General features: G+C 46.3%; 1 protein-coding gene across 9 annotated transcripts in view; it reads right to left on the bottom strand.

Annotated features, from left to right (window-relative positions):
• Positions 1-20,318, bottom strand: part of Agap1 (ArfGAP with GTPase domain, ankyrin repeat and PH domain 1) — a 459,921-nt gene that overhangs the window by 135,924 nt on the left and 303,679 nt on the right. For 5 of the 9 annotated variants that reach the window (XM_027397516.2, XM_035441112.1, XM_035441116.1 and 2 more), the window contains one exon: positions 2,151-2,309. The exons of the other annotated variants lie outside the window; for them this stretch is intronic. In XM_027397516.2, coding sequence (XP_027253317.1) covers positions 2,151-2,309 — 159 coding nt within the window. The remainder of the gene's footprint in view (positions 1-2,150; positions 2,310-20,318) is intronic. 9 annotated transcript variants of the gene reach the window in all.

Here is a 20,318-nt window from a genome sequence, read left to right as displayed (position 1 = left end):
CTCACTACTGCCATTACGGTGATAAACAGTTGAGACCACAACAGGACCTGACATGTAGATCAATTCTGGGTCCATAAAGAATCTACACAAGAGGTTCCAGGACAGGAATTTACAGCCACCAGTTTTTTATTCTCTCTTGCTGCAAAAATTACTTCTGTCAAACACTTAGGAGAGTGAGGAAAAATGTAAAAAAATTAATTTTTCATGTACTACTGGAACAGCCTTTTTCAGTGCAGAAGTGCAAGACGAATATACTCGGCGTTTAAAAAATTACACGGCGCAGCGTGTGGTACTTAGTGGAAGAGGGATCCAATCCCCGGTGTTGCTCGCAAGCCAGCAGACAGCAATTTGAAACCCTGAACAGAGCTGTCTGGATTTTTCTCTGAGGGCAGATGCCGGGCTCACGTTAGCAATGCCAAATTATATTAGACGTTTAATTTTAAACCTCAGGTATTGAAATGTAAAGCCCTACAACACCAATAGTCATAAAGCAGTGGGGCATTCCATCTCACAGAATGGGCTCCTCTTCATTTAGCCAGCGCCTCCTTCTCCCAGGTTTACCTACCGCATGGTCATCTATCTAATTAGGAGTTGCTTGCAGCTGCTTAGAGGCAGGAGCCCCAGGGGTACCTGTGTGTCAAAGGCGAAAGATTGAAAAGTTCTCTGAAGCTGAAATCTTAATTTAGGGTGGACGAGAGGGCAGAGAAAACGACTTCCAGGACTGGGCAAGAAGATAAGACTGGGCAAGAAGATAAGCCTTTTACTATGCTGGTGGAGGCCAATCCAATGCTTCTGGGCTCTGCCTGCACTGCTGCCGTGGGGCAAGCTGCCGGGAACCCTGACATACAGACCAGTGTGTGTGTGTGTGTGGGGGGGGTGAGTTAGGTGGTGAGTAAAGTGATTATAGAAAGAGGGGAAAACAAGATGGAAAGCTCCCCCCCCCCCGCTTGTCTCCTTGGTTACTACCTACCATGAAGCCTGAAGCACAGAAGGGGAATGTTTGACGATGATCGGCCTTAGAATGCACTTACACATTTTCCTTAAATTCCCACAGCATTCTGTGCTCCTGTCTTCCTTAAAAATGGTGGAGGCTGGGGCTGGTCCCTGCTGGATCTGTGCATTAAAGGTGGGATGGCACTAACCAGAGGGAGGTACACGGTACCCTAGTGTTTGGCAACGGCCTGGGCTCCTGCCCTTCTAGCTAACTCCTGGGAACTGTTTGTCAGAAACCCTTTGGTTCAGATCACCTTTCCTGATCCCACTTATCTCTTGCTTTTGGGCAGTCTTTCTCAGAAGCATTTGCTTGGCCCTGTCTGCTGGAGCACCGTGGAACGTCCAGAAGTAAGACAGTGTGTAGCCAAAGCAAGCATCCTGCTGCAGCAGCTGGTGGTTCCACAGGGAAGGCCTGACGTAGAATCTTTTAATTAGAACAAATTATGCTAAAATGACTCTCAAACCCTGTCTGATAGATTGCATACAACAGTGGGAATTCCCTTAAATACCGGTGAACACGCCACAGACAGAATGCCACAAGCAAAGCAAGCTGCACCAGCCAGCGCACAGGGCACGCTGCATAATTCATGTTATCACACATACGTCAAAAGGCAGTTTCCAGGGTGCCACATCTGTCCCCCAAGAAGCAGGCCACACCTGTCAAAAACTATGGAAATCTAGGGGAGATGATGGCAGAGGGGACTCCCCAGCACTCAGAAGCTTACAACAGGAACCCTGGAAGACTAAGACAGAATGAACTGAACAGTAAGTACAAACTATGTGCAAATGGTGAGATGCTAGCCATCCATGAAGGGCAGAAGACTGGCAGGAAACATCTGACACCCCTTCTCAACTTCACTATACCCCTGCTGTATAACTACAGGTAAGACACTCATCCCATCCACAGCCTCAACTTCCAAATCTGACCAGTGAAGAGGGTTCAAGCTCTACATCCTGACCAGAGAGAACAGATGCATGATGGGATGTGGATGAGACAGGAGGTCAAGGACAAAGTGCTTGGTCAGACATGTGTGCCACTGTCACAGCAGCCCCATGGCACCATGCTCCCCGTGGAGCATGGATGCCCTGGGCATTGAGCCCAGCCCCTGGCTTTCACAGAGGACCTGGAGACGGCCGCGGTCTGTGCCCCCTCTTACCACTGCTGATGGCTGAGTTTGCAATGACTGTAGCGTCACTCCACTGGTCGGCACTGGAGACTGAGTAGGAGCGCTGGTGCATGCCATCGGGTCGGCTGTTGAAGGAGACCAGGCTGATGCCGCTTGCCATCTGAGACCCAGACGCACTAGTGACATTCCCTAGGAATAAACAAGTCAGGTGAACACCACGACGGACTGCAGACCACAGAAGCCAGAACGACCTCGTCTATGGGGCTTCACGCTGGCACACGCACCTGACCTTTGTGCTCTGCTGTCATCCTGCTTATGTGGCAAATCAAAGGACGCACCGTACAGCACAAGATAATGAGGAAGAAAAGGGTGCCGTGGACCCCAACGGGGCCCCATTGAGCAACGGTGAAGGAAGGCTGCCGACAACTGCCCACGAAACTGTTACAAAGATGACTGGCCCTACTACAATCTCTAAAGACAGTGAGTCCAGAAAAAGAGCCACCACAGGACAAAAGGGATACCACGGGAGGCTGGTGGCACAGACCTGTGCACACAGGCTCACCCACTGGGAGTCAACTGTCTGGTACCAGGGGACATTGTTCACAGGGCGGCTATCCCTAATGACCAGCACGTACTAAATCTCCAGAGGCGCCATGGTGGAGGTGGAAGCCCCGACTCCTGACCTTGTAAAGATTCTGCAGAACAGGAAACTCACCCCAGTGGCTTCAGAGCTCAGACACAGTGAGGAAAGATGCTTCTGTAGTAGGCTTAACTACTTGAGTCAGTTGCTTAACATCAAAATACATTCTTGGTCACACCAATTTTGGACTCAAAAATATAATTAGGTGCTTCTTTTTGCCCCTAAGGCTCAGCTAATCATGACCACAGCCTGTGAATGAGTCTGTTAGACAGACATGTGGATCTCTGGAAATCCTGGCTTTTTTTCCCCTTTGTTCAAAGACAAGGTCTCTCTACATAGCCCTGGCTGTCCAGGAACTCACTATGTAGACCAGCTATGTAAACTCACAAAGAAGGCATGCCCCACCATGGCCGGCTACTGGTTTCCTAATTTTTAATTTTTCTTGTTGTTTTGGTTCAGAACCCAGTATGTTCTAAACTCTTTCAGTGGATGGTATTTCATGGGGTGGGACTGTTAAGTGAGTAGCTCATTAGTAGTTCCCAAGTCTGGCCAACTCTCAGATTTTCTCCTGGAAAATCAAGCTTTAAAAAAACCAGGCTTCTGATTTTGGTGGATGAATATGCGTTCTCATGAACTTGCATAGCCATGTGAACTCTCTCTCTCTCTCTCTCTCTCTCTCTCTCTCTCTCTCTTTCTCTCTCTCTCTCTCTCTCTCTCTCTCATCACACACACACACACATGTACTCTCTCTCTCTCTCTCTCTCTCTCTCTCTCTCTCTCACACACACACACACACACACACACACACACACACACACTCACACACAAACACAGAGGCAAGTTAGAGTCCTTTGCTAGAGGCAGCATAGAAAAGAACACCAAAGCATGCTAAATGAAGTATGCACTGGTTATTTTCCTCAGTGCTATGACTAAACACCCGAGGAAAGCCACTTAAGGGAAGAAGTTCGTGCTTGGCTCACAGTTTGAGGGTACAGTCCATTGGTCACATTGTAACTACAGCCAGGAAGTCCAGCCCCACAAGCGCTGGTACTCAACTGGGTCCTCCAGATTGGTGTGGTCTGTGGCCCCAGCTCAGGGAATAGTGCCACTCACATTGACGGTCTGTTCTGTTCACCTCAACTAAACCCAGTCATGGACACATCTCCCTGGCGATTCTATGACCATTCAAGTTGACAGTCCATATTAACCAACACAAGGACGCCTCTACATTAAAAGCAGAACCAGAACAGAACACCTATTCTTTACTGTTGTCTGAACTGAGTATGGTTTGAATGTTATAAAGGAAATCACCCATGCGAGTCCAGACCAAAATCCACAATTGACAACAAAGGGAAAGAACTGAAGGCCACAGACCTCCTCACAGTGAGGTCCAGGGGCCAGAGAAGCAGGCCTGACAGTGTCCAAAATGCAGAGTCCCAGGCCACCTGGTCCCCGGTGTCTAGATATCCAGGTTATGTGAGTGAGTGGACCTTGAAGAACTCTAAACACAAACTAGAGACATAACCACAACTGCAAGCCAAGCTCTTCATTCCCACAGATGTTTGGACCAGCTGCTTGGATGGGTGCATGCGTGCGTGCGTGCGTGCGTGCGTGCGTGCGTGCGTGCGTCTGTGTGTGTGTGTGTGTGTGTGTGTGTGTGTGTGTGTGTGTGTGTGTGTGTGTGTGCTCGAGTATGTGAGGGGTGGGGCTCTGGTCAAAGCCTCAGGGCCAGCATCCCCCAGCTGTTATATTCTGAAGGCACAGGAATGTCTTAACACCCTGGAAAGGACCAGGAATATTCTGAGGCCCATGTCTGGGTGACAGTGCCATGAATTACAAGACTGTGCTCTTGCCCCACTCCTCCTAGCAGCTGGGGAGGGGCCACTGTTACCAAGGAGACAGGATGTACAGCTGCTGGGGTTCTTCACATGCCTCCTCTGAGGCCACCCTGAAGCTGCCTCAGCACAGAGGCAGCATCCTTCCTCCACAAGGAACGTAGCTGGGGCTTTGGCAGCCTGTGCCAGCCACGTTCCTGATATAACCCCTCCGCCAGGCTGTTCTCCTGGGTCCACTGACTCCAGGGTCTCAAGAGCAAGGCTCAATTAAGAAGAGCAGGGCAGGGACATGAATGAGGGAGGGCAGTGAGACTCAGGGTTCTAGTTCTGAGTCTATTCCCTGGGCCCTGCTTTAAGCCCGCTGGCTGCTCCTCTGCTGGCACCATTCCCAGCAGCTCTGGTACTCACTATTTTTTAGCTCCGGGCACCCTGATGCCACACATAAACCCGTCTAGACGATATCTACCGAAGAGCCAGCACATGCTACCCCAGAGTCTCCCCTGAAGACAGAAGCTGTGGAACACAGCTAACAGGATGGAAAAAGAGCAGGTCAAGAATGTTGGTGTGTGGTGGAGCTCACTGAGAACCACAGTACTGGAGAGGTAGAGACAGGGTGGCAGGAAGCTAGCTCCAGGCCAGCCTGGGCTAAGAGGATCCTTCTCAGAACAACAAAATAAAAACAAAAATAGGTTCTATGCATCAGGAAGTGAGGGGAGAGGCTCCTCCTTTGTTTTCCAGGCCCTCTCACCCTATCCAGCCTATAGAGACTCCTGCCAATTAGCAACATGTCACGATGATTCTGCCTACATGCCTTTTATGCTGGCTTTAGTCCCACAAGGCCCAAACACCTAAGAAACTAAAAATGAACTTGTCCATCTTTGGTCCATGTTGATAATGTTCAACACCACAGCCAATGTTTCCTCTGTCCATTCTCTAGGAGGGTGCTGTGACGGTCAGCTTTCAATCACCAATTTCACACACTTTGCAATCACCTCAGAAGGTAGTTACAGTGAGCAGTGGCCTGTCCTAATTGATGTGGAAAGGGCCACCCTGAAAGTGGGTGGCTCCATTCCCTGGCTACGGGCCCCATACTGTGCGGTAAGAGGACATGCAGTGGGCAGAATAGGAAGGACTGGCAGAGCAATTCTCTCTGCTCTTGACTGTGGATACAGTGTGTCTAGCTGCTTCAAGTTCCTGTCCTGACTCCTCTGCTTGGATGGGCTGTAGCCTGGAGTTGTGACCTGAAATAAACCCTTTCTCCTTGAAGTTGCTTTCTGCCAGGGCATTTTATCACAGTGACAGAAATGAGACTAACAGGCATCCAAACTTTTGATGCTGTCACCTACAAAGTTTGCACTTGTGAATGGGACATCATGTTACAATAGATAAATACAACTGCAAAAAGAAAAGGCTTAAGTAATTTTGTGTTCAGCTGCATTCACAGCTTTCTTCAGCTCCATTTGACCTGGTGGCTAGACATCCTTGCTGGAGGGTGGGTCTACATGTCACAGTCCTATAACCTTCTAATGCAGCTTTCTTGAAGGATTCCCAAGTCTTTAGCAATGTCTACGGAAACAGGCCTTGGAGAGAAACGTCGATTGCCAGAGAGTAAGTCCATCTGAACTCACAGGAGCAGCACAAACCTTCAAACAGAGACGTCTGAAGGGACTAGCTTAGGGCTGTCAGGGCTTTGTCTGCTGGTTGGATGTCAGACTGCTGGGAAATGAGGGCTGATTTTCTCAAGGTGTACATGCTATAGAAAGCACAGACCAAGGTTGTTCACACATCTCTGGCTGCTCCTCTCAACTGCTAACCTTCTGCTGTTTGTCAAATGAAATCTAAGCACCATCTAGATGTGGGAAGATGCTGGTGAGGCATTCTGGGGTGTGGCACAGAGCTCACCTTCTGAGCAGGAGGGAGTCCCCAGGGAGCCAAATGGGCTCTCTAGTCATCCTGGCTGCTCCAAGAAAACAGGTACTCAGAAGCCCTCATTTCCCCAGACACCCCAGATCCCAAAAGGAGACTAAATTAAGACACACATATGACCACAGTTAAAGATAGAATTCTGAGCTGGGTGCCTATACCTGTGGCTTGGCGTCATGCCCAGGAAGTGCTCACAGGTAACATTTTTGCTTAGGTACTCTTATTTTACTCTCTAAGTATAGTTAAATTTGGGAGATTTCATCTCAAAATGACAATAACAATTAAATAGCCCACGGTTTGGGCTAGCAAAGGGTTCAGCACATAAAGGCATCTGCTATCTGAGGGCCTGAGTTTGATCCCCTGGGACACACGCAGAGGGAGGAGAGAACTGACCCTCTTAAGTTGTGCTCTGATCATAAAATGCCCCAATACATAACAAATTAAAATTTATGGCTTCTGGAATTACTTGACCAATGTGAATGTCTGACAGCTGTGGTCCTGGCTTTGCTCCTGGATTCAATAAGCCGAGCCAGTATGGGCTGGGCTGACTTACCTGATTGCACTGCCCTGCCATCTACACAAGCCCCCCCCCCCCCCCACCTCGGTTCCTATTCTGTCATGACTCAAAATTAAAGAGCTTTCCAAATGCACAGGGAAACATGCTAGGAAGCTAACAATTCAGACTTTTCTCCACCGGAGTAAAACTCTTTTTTAAAAAATATATATGTACTAATATATTCTACTTTAACAAGAGTTAAAACTTGTACTGATTGTGACACAATAAACGGAAAATGTGTTCTCTGTCAGGCATGGTGACACACACCTACAGTCCCAGCACTCAGGAGCCAAAGGCAACAGGATGGCTGCAGGTTTGATGCCAACCTTGTCTCCAGAGTGAGCTCCAAGCTATATAATGAGATCTCGTTTCAAAACAATAACACACACACACACACACACACACACACACAAAGAAAAAAAAAAGGATACCCTCAGGGATGACACAGGAATGTATTTGTCAAACTAAAAGTAAGAAAAAATATGAACATCAGGAAATGATGTTTCCACATCTAATATACAGTTCAGAAGTCCACAAGCAAGTATTGATTTTAAACATAAATATATATATGGAGAAATGATGGGGGATGTCCTTTTGAATGCTGTGAGTACATGTTTCTCTTATTGGTTTATAAATAAAGCTGTTTAGCCAATGGACAGGCAGGATGTAGCCAGGCTGGAAGTATTGGTGGGGCTACCAGATTAGGAGAATTCTGGGAGAGGAGGCAAAGAGTGAGTCCTGGGAGAGATGCCATGTAGCTGCTGAGGAAGCAACAGGTCCAGGAATCAGGGGCAAGCAAAGACCACGTGGAGATGCATAAGTTAATAGAAATGGGTTAATAATTAAGAGAGAGCTAGCCAATAAGAAGCCTGAGCTATTAGCCAAACAGTTTATAATTAATATAAGCCTCTGTATGTTTATTTGGGACTAAACAGCTGCTAGACCAGTCAGGACATAAACGTCTGTCTACAGAGAAATGTTAACTTGGATGCAAACCACTGTCTAAAGCTGCATGTAACACATGCATCAGGGCCAGGAAGCATTTCCAATGTACACATTTTTGGCCAGTGGTCACACTTTGAAGCATTTCTATGCCTTCAGTAAGTCTGCCAGGCAAAGGAACTAACCCTACAATGTTTACTGAGTATATTTTTTTGTACCCACACCCATTTCTAATTATATCAGGACACAATTTCCAATCAAATTCTTTCCCTATTGCTATAATAAAAAAAACACACCAACCAGAAAAAGCACCTTACGTGGAGGAAATTCTTGATTTAGCTGATAATCCCAGGTCACAGTCCATCACTGACAGAAGTCAGGACCCAGAACTCAGGCAAGAGCTTGAAGCAGACACTCTGAAGGAACACTGCTTTTTGGCTCACAGACTGAGTACATGCTTGGTTAGCTTTCTTATACTTCCTAGGGGATGGTGCTGCCCACAGTGGGCTGGGTTCTCTTATATCAAGCAATAATCAAGACATCCACAGACATGCCCACAGGCCAATACAGTCTGGGCAATCCATCAGCTGAGCTCTCTTCTCAGGTGGCTCTTGTCTGTGTCACCATGACAGTTGAAGCTGACTAGGGCAGCATCTAATGCTCCTCCTTTTAAAAATACACCCATGAACATGTAACATGTAGTTCCATTTCTGTTCCCAAGTGACTATCACTAATTGGACAAATATTACCATCCCCATGTCCAGTGTTGACAGGGGAGTGCCAGGCAGGACCTACCTGTGACAACACACAAGGAGCTCACATTTCTGCAAACACCTACATGTACAAGGAGCGGCTACACTTAACGATGCTTTTATTCTCCAAGCACTCGAGGGCTAGGGCTCTCATTGGATAGCAATTCACTTCATGCTGGCGTGTTATTAATTAGGCCAAGAAGCAGGAGTCCTTATCTGTGAAGGACGCTGATGACTTTGACTATCTGAGAGCTAAGGACCTTGACCTCAAGACCACTTAAGATAGAAGTGTGTACAAGCACTGTCTCAGACACCTTCAAAGCCATGCTGAAGCATGCCAGTGGTGCTGGGACTGGCTTTGCTTCCTATCATTAAGTTGAAGGGCTGGAGGCCCCGTACTTATATGGTGCTGATGTTGTTACATAGTTCGTGAAACTTACACCTACACCAGCTATGACCAGGGTATGTCCTGAGCTCTTTCTACCCAGCGTTAGAACAGCAAGTGCAAGCTGGTCAACAGGACTGACTACAAACTCAGTATGCCAGCAGACGTGCAAGACACAATCACAGCCTGAGCTGGAGCTGCTGGCGCCACAATGAACATGTGCACAGCCTGTAGAGAGCCATGCCAGGCCACAGCCCTGGGGTGGGTCTCTGTTCAGTAGGCAACCTCTTAAAAGATGACATGCATGCCATGTCAGTCATATGGTGTTTTGTTGGCATGCCTGGGAAGGTGGCATAAAAAGCTGGGGTCTTTGGGCTGTGGTGGTGTTTGTAGCCCCACAGCTGGTACCCACTGAAAGTCATATTACATTCCTAAATCCTAGGATGGAGGAGGGACCTGTGATGGGTTCTGATGCACAAAGCTCAAGCCAGTCACATACAAGGACCTGAAAAAGAGCTTCTACTCCCCGGGGCCAAGTAGCCACTGATCTCCTCAGGCTTGAGTCTGCTGGATTAAGGACATCTGCCTCTTTTCCTCTTATGCCCCGACACTCCTGTAGTCTGACCTCACTTCTGTTTCCCGCTAGTGACTGTGAGCAGGCAGCTCTCTATGGACCTTGGCTTTCCTCACATCTGTTGGGTATAGCCACCAGTGCCTTCTTGTTTTGTGCCTTTTTTTTTTCAAGGGTGTCTACAGAGCAAAGTGATGACAGGGACAGTGTATTCTCCAGAGAAGGGCAGAATTTTCTACCACCTGTAATAATGGTGTCACTTTCTATTGCAAAAGTGGGGATGGCTGGCTTACACCCCACTATGAAAGATGGGGCTAAGCCTAGTTTAGGGTTCTGTACTGTAACAGTGTGCTATCTGCTATGCCTCCTTGTGAGAACTTGGCTTGGGGTGGTAACAGTACTGGTCTTTTGGCTACTGCTATTTCTGGGATGAGCTGTCATTGGCTCCTAAGTCTTGTGGTTGGAGCATAAGGAGGCTGAACTTGACTCCTGTATTGCTCTTGCCCCTGATTCCTGGTACCGACCCTCTTCTTAGATACCTTGGTCTCATCACACTCAGTCCCTCTGCACCAGACATGGACATCCTTAGGAAACCTGTAATCTAGTTTACCTGACAGGATCAGACAATCACAGGTTCCCTCATTCACAGCAGAGCCACAGATGCCTTCAGAGGGTGTAAGGGGCAGAGAGCTACCCCTGCTGGAAGGTCCCGGAAGCCTCCTTGGAACACTGCTAAGTAGAGTTTAGGAATCACTAGACAGATGGAGGATGAATGAAGACTGGAGAGGACACACTGTGCTCTCTCAGGGCAACCTGACTGTTCTTTGGACTGACCCCTCTTAAAGCAAAGTCCACAGAGTATTCTAGTTCAGTTCACTTCTCTTAAAAATTTGCCTCTCCTTTCACCCCACCCCACCCCACCCTTACCAAGTCACATGCCCAAACAGACTCAAACACATCTACACAAAAGCACAGAGTTGCTCACTGTGGTTGTTCTTCATAGTCTCACACTGAATGTAAACAGCTGTACCCACTTTCCAGGGGCATACCACAGCATCTATATACCACCAAGAATGGAGGAGCCACTGACCAATGGTAGAAGGACGAATGAACGGCAGACAGATCACAGGGCAGGTGACAGTAAGGAGGAGGACTCAGGACATCAGGGCTGGGCTCAAGAGGCATGTCCTATCCATGGCACACTAAGTCAGAAGGGGCCACGTGTGTGTGTGTGTGTGTGTGTGTGTGTGTGTGTGTGTGTGTGTGTGTGTGTGTAGAAGCAGTGACAGAAGGGGGTCACTGGCCACCTGCACATTCGGCTATAGTTCAGAATATTTAAATTTCTTCCAATATTTTTAACTAATTAAAGAACTAATTTTGCTTGTGTGTGTGTGTATATGTGTGGGTGCCATCACTATGTATGTGTGAAGGTCAAAGAACGATTTTTGAGAACTAGATCTCTTCTTTCACCATGTGTGTCCCAGGAATTAAACTCAAGTCATCAGTCATGTGGCAGGTGCTTTCAGCTGTTGAGCCATCTCACCAGCTTGGATTTTGCCCTTTTAACACAAATACTGCATCGGTCATATTTACTCTCCTCCCAAAGTTACAAAACAAAACCCACTGCCCTGCCACTGTAGATGTCACTTAGCCAGAAGCCTAAGCAAGAACGGGGTTAGGAAGTTTCCCAGCAGTGAGTCTGAGGGCACCACCCTGCTCTGAACAGCTTGGGATATTGTCATCCCAATACGGTCCCTGAAGCACCTACTTTGACTTTTCATCTGGGAACTTCCTTCCAAATATTCCCAAGAAATCCAGCTATGTGGCCAGCTCTGGGCTCAGGGAGGGAGTTTCCTGGAAGCCCCCTTCTGGGATCAGCTGGTGCTGGCCTGATTAGCAGGGGGCAGAAACATTGCCATGCTAATCCACATCCCCCCAGCGCCGCCTCCTTGATATGGATATGTGCGTGTGCTTAGCCACCGTCTTGATGAGCACAAGCTTCCCCTTGTCAAAAGCCCGATTCTCTCCAAAGAATAATTTCCCTTGTACTTACCTCCCTAAAGTGTGAGAGTTGATTTGAAAAGATACTTACCTCCACCATATGCTATTTTTCTTTAAACAATTTGCATTTCAAAGTGAATATGGCATTTATATCTGAATGAGCATCAGTATGTTGCCCGAACTGATCTCAAACGAGCGTGAAAAAGATGCCGCTTTTCTATTGAACGAGGGTGTTTTCATCCCCCAAATGACATCAAAGGCAGACTTCCTCTTTTAAGCTATAGGCTTAGTACATTAAAAATAGCCTGCTCTGATTAAAAAAAAACTACATACCCTGAGAAGATGGCTTTCCACAGCGTTCAAGTACACATTCATCAACAGTCATCTCTTTAGAATACATTTTCATCACCTATTCAATTTCTGTCTATCTTCACAAACAGGAAGTAACTTTACCAAACTTTACCAGAGAGTTTAACGGGGGTGGGTGGGGGTGGGGGTGGGACGGGACCCCAAACAATCTTTGGCTTTGCCTTTACTGATTAGATAAGAATGAAGCAATTAACTGCTTCAATTATTAGAACAAGATGGCCATGAACTTGCAGCATGCCAGGTGAGGAGAAGCCTGAGAAGTCCCTACAAGCATCAAGCCAGACACCGACACAGTAGAATTCTATCTTTAAAAACCCAAAGCCCAAATGGTAACTATCAGAACCATTTCTCTACTGGGGCCTTCACTCTACAGTCAGAGAACATGTCTCAGGTCCAGGCTTTCAAAGCTGACAGGGGGTCACTACAATCACTGTGGGACAACAGAGGCTATTCTAACGGTCACATCACTTCAAGCTAGGCCTTCGCCATCTGCTCAGTCCTCTAATTACAAGCCCGAAAAGAATATAATTCACAACACTACCATAAAAAGTGAGCTACAAATGATTTACGTGCCTGTGAGAGGGGCTGTTCACTCCAGTATTTGCATTGGAAGGCTGCCCTCCTTTCGGCAACCAGGGTTTCAGTCTAAGAGGATTTGTTTCTTCCAAGGCCATGTTCGGCGTCTTTTCCTCAGGTGCATGCTATGTATGGCTCCTGTTTTGTAGACAAGTGCAATTCAACACACTGGCTACTAGACGTGACACTGGGATTATTTCGCTGCAGAGTGCATCTTTTTGTTACTATACTGTGTTTCTCAGAGGAGGAAAAGCCAGTCTAGACCTCAGTGCAGTGAAATATATGTGATTACCAAATTCTCAGGATGACTACACTCACACACAATTCAAAAAGCCTAGAATTAGAAAGTTGCGTTGTTCCCTAAAATATGCAGTCATTCCTAGTCTAAGTTCGATTTAGTTATGATGCCAGAGGGGAAAAAAGTCTACTTTATTGCATAGATGCTTTAAAACCCATTTTGCTAGGTGAGTACTGAGAGTTAAGTCTGTCAACACCACATCACAGGGGACAGCACTGTACTGAGCACATGCAGATACTTTCCTTAGCTATGACTGGAGAAAAGACACTTTACATTACACATCTTTTACAAAACATTATTGTGGGCCTATGTGTGGGCACAGAGTAAAGGAAGGTCACAAGACAATCTTAGGGACCAGTTCCCCACTCTTACCATGTAGGTCTCAGGAGCTGATCTCAGGTCACCAGGACTGGTGGCAAGTACCTTGACCTGCTGAGTCATCTTGCTGGCTCTGTGTTATACACGTTGAAGGGAACTGTCTTCCCACAATGTCACACAATCACCACTGTATTTTTAGATCTGTAACTTCAGCTGGTTGATTCAATGTAGGCAACTGGTGTCACAGCATTCCTGCTTCTAGGGAGTTCTGGTTCTTTCCTCAGTTTCCCATGGTTGACAACAATGCTTCAAAGGACACTGTAGTTTTGAGCTTTCCTAGGCTAACTCCTCAGAGGGTTAGGACTGGGTTACAAGGCAGATCTCTCTGATCTATTGTTTGGATAGACTTCCTTAATGACCAATGCTCCAAAGAGGACTGGACAATATTAGAACAATGCAGTTCACATTTTACAAAACAGATAAAGGACATGGTAATGATGGCAAGACCATCCTCAAGGACCATAAAATGATCAAATTATGAAAAGTACCCTACAACCAGTCAAGCCTCTGAAGACCTTAGCAGTTAGGAGGTTCAAACAGTGGGTTTTCCTTTCTTCTATAGTTAAAAGTTTAAAAAAAATGGTGGCACAGCTAATTCTTCAAGATCTAGAGGATCTGTGTGTGCTCCTTGTTCGTCTGGTGACAGAATCCCATAGTCCCATCTGGTGCTTATGTTTGCTTAGAGATTGCAGTTGGCTTCACTTCATGTGAGCTCACTAACTCACCTGATGATGTCACTGAACACACTGGCCAGTGAGGTACTCAGCACTGGGGAACAACTCATCCACAGGCTCACTATGAAGATGCCAGAGGTCTGGTGTGGCCCGAGGTGCAGTTTATAAAAGGGGAGTAGAGAAGGAAGGGGTAACAGGAGCAGTAAGGACTTCCCAGCAGTGGTGACAGTGAGTGGGAGAGCAGGCTAGCCGCCAGCATCAGACTAGTCGTCTTCGGGATGGGATGGATGTAACAGAACATTGGTGCAACTGAAGAGAAAGTGCTGAGCATCTCAGAAGGTGAGTTCCCGTCTAAGAGATGTGATTTGGAAATAAATTTAAACATGTATTCCTAAGGCAAAGCCTATTCCCCCTCTACTCAAAGTTCAGCATTGCAAACCCTTCTTCATTTTGCCAGTTTTCATCTGTTTACAGAGCACTTGCTGGGAAAACCCTGAGGGTGTTTAAGGAAAACCATCATGAACCTCACTTCAACCCATTTCTCATGCAAGTAACGTGAGCAGATGCTAAATCCTGGGCTTTTTGTATAAACGAACATCATACAGTTAAGTATTCAGATAATTAGTTTTAAAAGCCTCCCAGGGTATTCATACCTGCCCTTTTCATTTGGCTCAACTTCCAAAGAACCAAATGCTCAGTCTCATTTGCCATGTCTAGTATTCTTTTTTTTAAAAAATATTTTTATGTGTATAAGTGTGTTTGATTGCATATATGTACATTACATGTATGTAGTGCCTGCAGCATCCAGAAGAGGGTGTCAGAACCCCTGGAACTGGAGTTACAGATGATTGCTGTCATGTGGGGGTGCTGGGAACCCAAACCTGGGCCCTTTGCAATAGCAGTAAGTTTGCTTAACTCCTGACCCATCTCTCTAGCACTTTTAAAGTGTTCTTTCTCCTTTATGCACACACATCAGGGGTCTAATGTACAAAATATACTTTGATTTCACAGAGCTGTTTTGAGGGGAGTTGGCTCTTTTCCCTCCCAGAGAGGAGGCCATGGTGGCTCTGTGGCTTTATCCTCAGAGTTTTTTTTTATATCCCCCTCTAACTCACCCTCAACTCTTGGAGAGTACATTTCACACCTAAACAGAATGACGTCACAGAGCAATAAGCAATACTTGGAGTTAGCATGAACACAGGAATTAAGGCATTTGTGCTTTTCCCATGGTCTAGGTGTATTTCAGAAAGACAAAATTGTCTGCACCATGGGTCAATACAGAGCAACCAGCCAGGAGGCTGGGAGATGGCAAACTATCAGGATGACTTTGAGAGGCTATTCTGTGCCAGCGTGGGAAAATAGAGAGACTGAAGATTCAACTCCAGCTGAGTTTCTCCCTAGCTGATGTAAGGTCTAGTCACTGGCCTTTTTTTTTTCTTTCTTTTTTTTTTTTTTTTTTTTTTTTTAAAGGCTTCTGGGACAGCAGCAGGGATCATGGCTTCTGTCTGCCCCAGGCTGGTCTCACTGGCAAGTCCTATGGTTTCATTAGAGGAAGCACCAAACCCACACTTTTAAGGTGAAAAGGTTTCTAGAGCTGCTTTTACTTACTTGCAGGCTCACAGGTTACCATAGAAACACATAGCTCAGGGCCCACAACATCCCTAGTATACCTTGCATGGAAATCCCATGGAAACCGGTTGCTTTGTCAGAATTTACACAAAATAACACTTTACTGATAGTTCAAGTTTCCAGGAAAGGGTTCCCTAAATTGGAAGCATATTCTCATTTCCTTTAGAATTGCACCCCAATGGTCTTTACCATAGGGTATGCCATTCAGAAGAAACTAAAACAAATCCCTTTCTCAATGTTTATCACTTGTTTCTCCCATCACACACACACACTGGAGGACTATGGGAGGACAAAAAGAAACAGCAGCCTTTGCTCCAAGGCTCAATTTGCCTGAAGCTCAGAGCTCTTCATCCCAGTTTCAGATTCCACTAAGGCCTGGAAACTTCAATCTGAGAACCCTCACCAAACAATTATTTTGCTGCCAAAATTAATTATGAAATAGACATCACAACTTATTGTAACAAATCTGGTTCCCAGAAGCAAGTATCATATGATAATTCATATTTTTTAAAGGGAAAGCAATTCCCAACCAATATCTTTGGTAACTAGTGTTCTTCCATGTTTCTGAAGGGTGTTTAGCAGAAGTGCCCATTTCTGTATGACAGGGTAGAGGACTTTGTTGCAACCAAAGTCCGATGCATGGGGAATTCTGGGTAAGCAGAGAGGGCCAGAAGAGGCCAGGGTGGAGAACCTGGGGCCTGGTGCCATTCTACAAACAGGCAGGGGACCCGAGGACTCGCGCTGCCCACCCATACACTGGAGTTATTAAAATGTTTTCTAGACCATTTGAAACTAAACAAAGAAAAACTTTGTCTCTGTGACACAACGGATCTCATTTGGACGCTGTGTTATTATTTTTTTCTTTAATAGCTATTACCACTGTAACAGCAGCTTAGCGACTCCTCGTCTGCAGTGTGAGCAGTTTTGATAAACAGCCTCTGCGGGCCACACAACGGGGATAATGTATCCTTAAGTACCGCCAATGAGCTGCCATTCTGCACAGCCAATTACTTCTGTGCGTCTGTCACTCAAAGGAAAAATGACTGAGCCCATTAGATCAAACCTTTGTCACTGTTCCTAATGCACTCTTAGGCCTCATTAATCTCCGGGAGCAGCAACAGAGCCGCCGGTGCCTCGCCGCCTCCCCCGAACAGGCCCACGTGAAGCCTCTCATGTCTCCCCCAAGTGCGCGCGTTAATCAAGCTCTCCTTATTGCCCCGGTCCCTGTCACGGCGGAGAGCGCTCCCTCTTAAATGCTCTCATTATGACCCATCCTTAGAGCCGGCTAAGTGGAAAAAAAGAGAGAGGGAGCGAGGGAGGAAGAGGACGGCAGAGAAAGAGGAGAGAGCAAGTCCAATCCCATTAATATTCATGACAATAATTAGTATTCTAGGTCACTGAATATTCATGCTATTAGTTTGGTTTTTTATGGGTTTGCTGGATGTCCTGATTGCTGAAGTGTGGAGAAAACAGCATGGTTGAGACTGTAGATGTCAACGGCAGTTCAATACTCAAAACACATTCCCTGTCCACCCTCCCCCACGGTACTCAGAGCATCAGCTTAGCCCTCCTGCGGGCTGGCCTGCCTCCAACTGCTGGGGACCACAAGTGGGGGAGGCGGAGGAAAGGGGTAAGGGTCTCTCTTGCTGGGGTTGAGGTGCCAACCTGGGTAGGATGAAAAAAAAAATAATTGCAGAAACCCAACAAAGACACATGCTATGGGGGACAAGAAGGTAAGCTGTGGTCCCAGAACAAAGATGTCGCAGCCAGAAGTCACCAACAAATTGATGACAGGGCACAGAACATGGGAGAGGCCTCCATGGAGATCATGAAAGTCCCAAAGAACCTTTCCCAGACCGCCTGGCACTGTGCGTTAGTAAGGTGTAAAGCGGGACACAAGGATCCAGATAGGCCATCTGTCCCCTAGCAAGCATTTGAAATGTCATCAGCCATCCCCCGCCCGCCCCCAGCTTAATTGTTGTCAGGAACCAATGAGGACTCTGGAAGTCAGAGGCCAGGAGCACAGAGGTTAGAGTCAGGGGACCTGAGGTCCGGGTCAGTTCTGTATCTCTGAATCCAGAGTGGCTATACTCAGCCAGAAGCTTCCCTAGGGCTGATACAATTCTGTCATGGCCTTGCCCAAACGCTGTGGCTAAAAACACACTAAAGAAAATACGCAAGATATTTCAACTCTTTCTTTGGAAAGATTTTAGAAATTAAATTTGGGGATACTTTCAAAATGCAGCTTCCAGAAAATCCCGTTACCATGGCAACCCAGGGACTCTCCCACAAGGTCTTTGCAGAAGGAACAGAAACGAAGCCCCTGCTGGACATCCCGAGGGAAGCCACCTTAGAAGAGGGAGATATGTACCACGGGAGAGATTTCAGCCAGGTTGGAATTTTTTTTTCCTGTATTCTTCCATTTTATCATGTATTTTTACTAGAGCAGATCCTTAAGCAATTATTTCAAAAACCTATCCAGACAGAAGTATTCCATATCTCTATATGTAGCCAACCAACGTCTTTGTTACTATGATACTATTATTATTTCTTTTCTTATTGGCTGGCACCAATCAGGCTTGCGGTAGGCTTCTGGGGGTCGGGATGATTTGTTCTGAGAAGGGAGCACTCACAGTGCCCTCCAGCATCCTGCACTCTGCATTGCTCTTACGGGTCTACAAGCCCCCCTCCCTCCACCCCGTTCTCTTTGGTCGGGCTGCTCTCCTATCTCAGCATTAGCTTTGTTTTGGCAAAGTTTTCTCTTTCACCTAACTCACTATCTTTCAGATGGCCCTGCTCAATGGGGGTGATTTTCTTCTGTAATGTCTTTATCAAAATTGTCTTTAATCATGCTTATTTCTACTTCATAATTTTTTAAACTTTTTTTTTTTTTTTACATTTATTTGTTATGTGTGGAAGTCAGTTCCCCCCTTCTACATGTGCATCCTAGGGATAGAACTCAGGTCAACAACAGGCTTGATGGCAAGTGTCTTTACCTGCTGCGCCACCACACCCGTCCTATCTACTTATTTGGAATGAGGTTTCTTGTATTTCAGCCTGAACTTCTGATTCGCCTGCCTCTACCTCTCAAGTGCTGGGATTGCAGGTGTGCTCCACCAAATCCAGCTTATGTGGTATTGGAGATCAATCTTTGGGCACCCTGTATTAGGCAAGCATGCTACTAGCTGAGTTACAATCCCAGAAGTATGCAAGGAACCCAAGAAACATGAGGTACACGGGGTTCACTAGGTAGCTACCAGGACAATGCATTCTTCTTTCTCAAGGCCATCGTAAAAATGGACATTAAGATGATAACATTTCCAGCATTTTCAATGTATGACATGCAGTCAACATTTCCATAGGAAAAAACCCTCTAAATTTAAAATTTTCAAAATGCATAAATGTAAACAACAGACTAGCACTATATCTAAGAAACATAATACACTCATATCTCAAATACACAAGGAAACAAAACCCTTTCCAGGTGTGGTGGTACACGACTTTAATCCCAGCACGTGGGATGCAAAGGCAAGAGGACTGACTCTCTGAGTTTGATGCCAACCTGGTCTACACAGTGAGTTCCAGGACAACCTGGACTAAACAGAGATACACTATCTCAGACAACCAATCAATCAATCAAATATCAACAAAACCATAACCCTGCCAACAGCCAATGGGTAAGTCTGTTGTCCCCTCAGAACTGAGGGATAGGTGTATTCATTTTAGCTGTGTGCTTATCTCCTGAGTCTTCTATGCCACTGAGGTGGTGGTTTCTGGAGGGATAGCCTTGAACAGCTACCCTCACACCATTTCCATAGCATTTATCAGGCCTAGGCACATACAGACCAATAAACCATGGAAGACAAAAGATAATGTGCCTAAGTCAGAAACTGGATGGTAGAAATTAAATCAGCCCAGAGTAGAGCTAGGCATTGTGCCACTGGAACTGGGGGGACAGTCTCAGAGTCATGAGATGTGTCCAAAAAATAAAAATTAGGCACTTTCTTCTATGGTGCCACTGAGATCATGTAACAGAACTCCCCCACCCCCAAAAGAACAGCACAGTGAGCCAAAGATTTTGAAGACAGGGATTAACAAACCCTATAGCAGCTGAATGAAGAAAACCATTGGCCATCCTGAGGGTGTAAAATGAAACCAAAGAGATTCAGAAAGAGCAGTGCAGCCCATCCCCTGCAATTAAAACCAACACCAGGACCTGGAATGACGCTCAGTGGGGAGAAAGCTTGTCTGCCTAGCATGCGCAAAGCCCACTGTTCTATGCCCACTGTTACTATATAAAGTAGGTGTAGTGGGTGAAAAATGCCTACATTTCCAGCACCCGAGAGGCAGAGGCAGGAGGACTGGCAGTTCAAGGCCATGCTCAGCTATGTACGAGTTCCAGGCTAGTCTAGGCTACATGAGACCCTGTCTCAAAAGAAAGAAATGAATAAACAAATGCCAATCAAGATGGGATTATCTGGTGGTGTATGGGGGGAGAGGAGTTTCAGTTGTTAGGAAGTTTATGTGAAAAATAACAGAAAAAAATACCAACAGATTGGAAGAACTGGAGGTAAAGGAGGGATGCTCAGGTGTACACTGCTATTCAGAATTGAATCCTGACCTAACACAATGTGGTAGAACTGTAGCATTAGATATCCCACAATGAATG

Source organism: Cricetulus griseus, chromosome 2 (assembly GCF_003668045.3).
Source record: "Cricetulus griseus strain 17A/GY chromosome 2, alternate assembly CriGri-PICRH-1.0, whole genome shotgun sequence".
NCBI classification, from domain to species: domain Eukaryota; kingdom Metazoa; phylum Chordata; class Mammalia; order Rodentia; family Cricetidae; genus Cricetulus; species Cricetulus griseus.
This window is presented reverse-complemented; position numbering and strand designations above follow the sequence as displayed.